Below are 6,000 nucleotides of genomic sequence, written 5' to 3' on the forward strand. Positions count from 1 at the left end.
GCGCGACCCCCGCAGCCCCTGCCCCCGCCTGGCAGGGGGCGAGCCCGGCCGGCCGGTGCCCGCAGCCCCGCTCCCAGAGAGACCCCCACCCCGCCGCCCGCGGGCGCTCCGCGGACGCGCAAACCTCCGCCCGGGCCGCCCCGGAAACTTTGCGGCTGCGGCGGCCGGTGGCAGCGGGAGCGGCTCCTCCCCGGGGGGAGGCCGGGCCGGGCAGGGCGGAGCGGGGCCGCAGCAGCACCTCCGCCGCCGCGCACCTGCCAGGATGCCGATGCCCCCCCCCCCCCCATCATCCCGCCGCCCCCCGGCCCAAACTCACCATAAAGAGGCGAGCGGAGGCGAAGCCGGCTGCGCCTCTCCCGTCCGGAGCGAGCGGCTCCGCCAGGCAGGGGGGCAGCGGGACGCGGCTCCCCGCCGCCGCCGCAGCCCCTTCCCCGCGGGCAGCGCCGCCGCCCTCACCGCCGCATGCCGCGCCCCCCGGCTCCCCCCCGGGCTCGCCGCGCACCGGCAGCGGGGCGCCCGGCCCGCCCGCGACCTCCGCGGGCAGCGGCGAGACCCCCCCGCCGCGGTGGGGGCTGGGGGGGGGCAGCGAGCGGGCGGCCGCCCGCCCCGCGGGAGCCCCGCTCCGCCTGGCCAGGGACCCTCCCGCGGGTGAGGCGCTGCCGCTCTCCAGCCGGCGCGGAAAGTGGCCGCGGAGCGGGGGCGGGCGGAGGTGACCTTCAAGCCCGGCGGGGCGGGCCGGGGCGGGGGGGGAGCGCGGAGGGGGGCCGTAGCGCCGGGGAGGCGGCGGCAGCACCCAGCCGCACGGGAGCGGCGGCGGCGGCGGCTGGGCGGCGGAATGCGGCGGGACGGCGGCGGGCGGGGGGCGGGGGAGCGGGACTCCCCGGGAGGCGGGAGGCGCCCGAGCCCGCCATTGGCGGCCGCGCGGCGGCGCCCGGGCTCCCCGCCGCCCCCCCCCCCCCCCCCCCCCGCATCCCGCACCACCCGCATCCCCGCCGCTCCGCATCCCGCACCGCCCACAGCAGCGGTGGGGGCCCGGCGGGTCGGGCGCTCCGCCGGGGCGCAACTAGCCTCCCCATGCCCCGGCAGCCCGGTCACAACTCTTTTGCGCCCGGCGGAACGCAGCCGCCCGCCGCCGCGGGGCTGTCCCGCAAAGCCCCGTGCTCCCCCGGCAGCGCCGGGCACTTCTGGGTGCGGGAGGCCAAGAACCCGCGGCAAACACGGGCACCGAGCGGACCGGGGAAAGCGCTGATCACAGCGGTGCCCTTGGCGGTGCTCAGCCGTCCCCGCCTGCCGCCTGCCCAAAGCAGCCCGGATTTTACAAGAATCCTAATCCTCAACTAATGAGAAGAGCATCGTGGCGTCCCTCAAACGCATGAATTACTGTTATATCAGGCTGGCAGCAGCTATTTAAGGAGAAGTTGGGGGGAAAAATAAACATCGAGACCTGTCAAAACGGTGCCTTGTCCTTTTCAGTACATTAGGTATTAATTCTGTAATGATCAAACGGGTTTGTGCTGCTCAACCTCCAGTTAGACTAAATTAATGCCGCTGAGATTTAATTCAACACATAAACTTGTATTGATCACATATGGGCACTCAGGACAAGACAGTTGTGCTACCCCCTACGGCTCACGGATAGAAAATGAAACCAGTCATAATACAGGTGATACTGAGGAAGCAAGCTTTAAACCTTGAGCATACGATTCCTTAAAAAAACAAACAAACCTTTACATGAACAATCTCCCTAGAAATTCTTTCATCTCTGCAGAAAATAACTACAGCCAAAATGTTCTGAAGTTCAGCTGTAGTTCGCATATACGTCACGTACAGAAGCATCTCAAAAGCCCAGAGCTGTACCCCAATGCCCCTGTCTGCAGCTTTGGGGCTCAGCCTATTTCTTTCACTATTTTAAGGCCCCAGGTGTGATCCTGGATCCCCTAAATACAGAACTCAGTGGAAGTGCTCAGGCATGTACCTTTACTAAGTCACACCGCTTTATGGAGCTGGGTAGCTCCAAACAGCAAGCTCAGGATTTATTACTCCTCATCAAACATGAAGCGGTGTTGAACTAATGGCTGGGAACCTTTAGCTCCACCTGTTTAAATCTGTCGGATTACTGAGAGATATAAAGTTAGTCAAACATTCAATTTCAGGTTTGAAGTTTAAATTATGGAGTTATTACAACAGATTCTCTCAAAATGTATGTCCTGCTCAGGAGGCTGATCCCTATTAGGTTCGTATAAAGATCCCTGGGTGGACCTTTCAATCCACTCTGTGGGTTTCCTTCATTTCTCTTTTCACCCTTCCAATCCTCCCTTCAAATCAACACGGAGAAGGCTATGGGAGGCTTATGTGTCCAACAAACGTAAACTGGAGGTGAAAACATTATCACAAAGTTCTTTAAACTACTACACAATGATTTTAAGGCAGGTAACATGGTTATTCTTTGCAGTAGAAGATGGCTAAACCCATATTTACTAATCTGCCTATGAGAAAGCGATACTACTAGAAGCTTAGTGAGTAGAAATTAAACACAACGCTGGCAAAATTTCTTCAGCTTGTCCTTAGTTTGTATAGTTAGGCCCCCTTATAAAGAAAATAATTATCAGCATTCTGACTAAATAATGTTGACTACTCTGATAGGTTTGTCATATGGACAAATACCTCCTACTTCCTCATCTGTCATTAAAACCGAACTGATAAAAAAACCCAAAAGACAAACATCCATGTAAAAAAATTCTACCCTTGGATGATATATACTCATGCAATACTAGGCAAACTTTCCTCCTGGTGAAATCTTTGCCATGAAGTTCTCCATGGTAAATGCCAGCTCAGAGCGAGCTTACCATTGATTGATTCAAAGTCATTTTAGATGCTCTTGCCCATCCACTCAAAGACCCTTGCAGAGGATCATGCAGCCCCAGGTTTGTGAAACAGCAAGGAAGAAAGGGCCATCTAGTGCCTCCCCAGATGAAGCTGCCTGGAATTCCTTTCTCTTCTCCATCTATGTGATTTTCAGCAGGGCACCAAGGGTCAGACTTGCGAAGATTTTTAGGTACCTCAACTTCTTTCAAAATCTAACCTGTAATCTTTCAGTATCCACTCAGCTATCTGTACAACCCTGACAGTATTTCTCTAGCAAGCTGGCAGTTTTGAGGATGAAGAATTTAAAATTATTTTAAGGTGCTAAAATGATATACAGCCGAAGCTCACGCAAGTAAGTCAGCTCTACCAAAATCCTTCATTAAAGAACACAGAAAACCTACAAACTGGAATTAATAAAAAGTTATCTTTAATCATTTCAGCATTCCTGTTGAGTAGTGAATACTCACTGGAGTATTAAGGGCTACTCGCAGGATTAAACTAAATCATGTCCAGGTATTAATTAGTTTCATCTGTCCTTGATTACAGAAACAGGTATATATTAAATGGCTAGATCAGGGCTTGTCTTTTGGAGTCTCAGTGCTAACATATTCTCCTTTTGTATGCATACTGTCAAAACATTTCTCTTGGGTCGTTTTCAATATCTGTTTTCCCTTTGTTCCCTTCACATAAAAGAACTTTGAACTGCAAGTCATACCTTTCTTAAAAGAACTCCATGCTCAAAAGTTTGTCATCATTATTATATACAGGCTCCCAGCTGAGGTTAAAGTCTTGGTTTGGTCAGTGACTACAGGAAGAAATAATTGTTGATGAGAAGATACAACAGATAAATTACGGGCAGAGAAGTAGAAGCCAAGAGATATCACCATATTCTTGCATGGGTCCATGGCAGAGCCGAGAATAGCACTCAAATATCCCATTTTCTGTTCCAGAGTGTATGCACTGAAATATTTTCCTTCCTAAACATGATGTACCCGGATGTACCTGCCTGTATATCTCTTAGACAGTAACCACATTCAGAAATGTCTCTTGCTATTTATTCACCATTATAATATATGGTACCTTTAAAGCATTTGATAAAAAATAATGTTGGCGATGCTACCCTAAAGTCATAATTGCATGAAGCCACAATTCACAGTAATTTCTGTAGGAATTGTTCACAAAGAAAGTACACAAATTTAAATATAATTGTCTAGTCACACACTAAAACAAGTTGGCTTCAGAAGGAGACACTTTCCAATTTAAAGGAAATTATCGATAGCAAGAGAACAAAATAAACGGCAGGTAATGAAACGCTCTGTTGAAACACAATGTTTTGAACAAATTCCCAGTCAGGGATTAATACTTAAAAATCTTTTAACAAATTTCTTTTCTGAATAAAAGCCTATTTCAGGTTTTCTTTCTACTTCCTTTTCATGTAAAACATTTTCAGAGTTTATTTCCAATTTTTTTTATGTTTTTTTTCCCAGATGATGTTGGAAATAAAACTGGTGTGTGGTTATTCTGATCAGGAGACACTAGATTCGTATGAAAAATAACAGGTTTTGCAGCTTTTGCAAGGAAGCAGCCACTCAGCAAGAGAAAAGCCGTTCTTGTTTTCTTTGCTCATGAATTCTGGAATAGGTGGGATGTCTTAGAGGAGAAGACTCACACTGCAAAACTCAGAGCTTGTTGAGTGTGACACATCCTGAACCAGTAGGAGCACACCACAAAGGCAAGCCTGAATGTGGCTGTGTAATACTTATTCAACCAAATAAACTACTTTAAGTTTCCAGACTGAAAAAAAATACTGGAAGAGGTTGCTTAAGGAAATTATTCAATGAGCAGAAGTTTCCTTAGATTTAATGAAATATTTTTGTCTTCCTTAGTCTTCTTTCATGTATTGTCTTGATCTTCCGAGGCTGCAGTGATGAAGGTTCCTCCAGCTTCCATCTGGGCCACCTGTTTTGTCTGGTGTCAACCTGTTTAGGTCTTTGAAGTCATTGTGGACATGCACTCAGAATTTGTACTGGCCGTTCTCCCACACGTTTTTGCAAAACAGACAATTGGCATTCAGCTACCCAGAATGGATAGCCTCCGCCTTGTGAACACTCTTCAGTGGTATCTGGGCCAATAATGTAATCACCAATTGTTTCATCCTCAGTGTGGGACTAATTCTGTACCTAGAAATACTTGAGCAGAGCAATGGCAGCAGAAAGCCTGTAATTTGTTTCTGAACTTCTAAACAGCACCGGGAGGCAAGAAGATAGTCTTTTTCCTCTTTATAACCTGGAAACGCAGGGTTGAGCAGCTCATAGCAGGTGACCTGTTGGTTAAGTGGCTGTTATACATGGAGTCGGGGTTAGCCATCACCCAGTGCTACCTAAAACTGCATTTCAGATGAGAACACCAACCCATGTGTAACATCTGAAACCAAACGGGCACGTATGTAAAATGAAGCATCCTTAGGTTCGGTGCCTGGTGTCCTGTCTTTAAAGCTAATCTGTTGCTCCGTACTGCAATGATATGGGGTAAATAGGTAAGTGATGAATACTGCAGTAGAGGAAAAAATAGGTTTCATTGCTTGTAAAAAAAAGTAAAGCAATGAAGAAAATAGATCTATGAAAACCAGAAAATAGATATAAAGAAAACAGATCTATGGCATGTGGCAGATGAACCGGAGGTAAAAGTTGATGATTTCTTGGACAAAATAATTGTTCTGAACAGCAGGCTAAGTAAATGCTGCCAATGCTGTAACAAAAGAAAAATATCAAGAGAAAAGTGGTAAAAATTCATTTGAAGTCTTCAAAACATAAAAGTTCCATGTCTTTGTAAGAATTATATAAATAGCACATACATATTTAATGCTTTAAAAAATTGTAATGCATTTGCAGCAAAGAACATCTATAACACATCCACAAGCACTGCAGATGTGTTCATTTAAAGAGCTGCTCGTTTCATTACCAATGGTATGTGAACACATAAGCCATTTGCAGTGAAATATGTGAGCTTAAAGTAAGGTAAATCCATATGCCGTGGTTACTGATGTATTACAGATTTCAGTGCCATAAACACTTCATGAATCATCTTCAAAATAATTATGCATTGGTATATACTTTGGTAATAGTCCCTGGACTT

At 48.1% G+C, this 6,000-nt stretch overlaps 1 protein-coding gene across 1 annotated transcript in view; it reads right to left on the bottom strand.

The window, feature by feature from the left end:
* Nucleotides 1-838, bottom strand: part of RBFOX1 (RNA binding fox-1 homolog 1) — a 917,418-nt gene extending 916,580 nt beyond the window's left edge. Inside the window, 1 exon segment of the mRNA XM_055806591.1 lies at nucleotides 317-838. Within this exon segment, the coding sequence (XP_055662566.1) occupies nucleotides 317-319 (3 nt within the window). The 5' untranslated portion in view covers nucleotides 320-838.
* Nucleotides 839-6,000: the final 5,162 nt, after the last annotated feature.

This window comes from Falco peregrinus, chromosome 5, assembly GCF_023634155.1.
Source record: "Falco peregrinus isolate bFalPer1 chromosome 5, bFalPer1.pri, whole genome shotgun sequence".
NCBI lineage: Eukaryota > Metazoa > Chordata > Aves > Falconiformes > Falconidae > Falco > Falco peregrinus.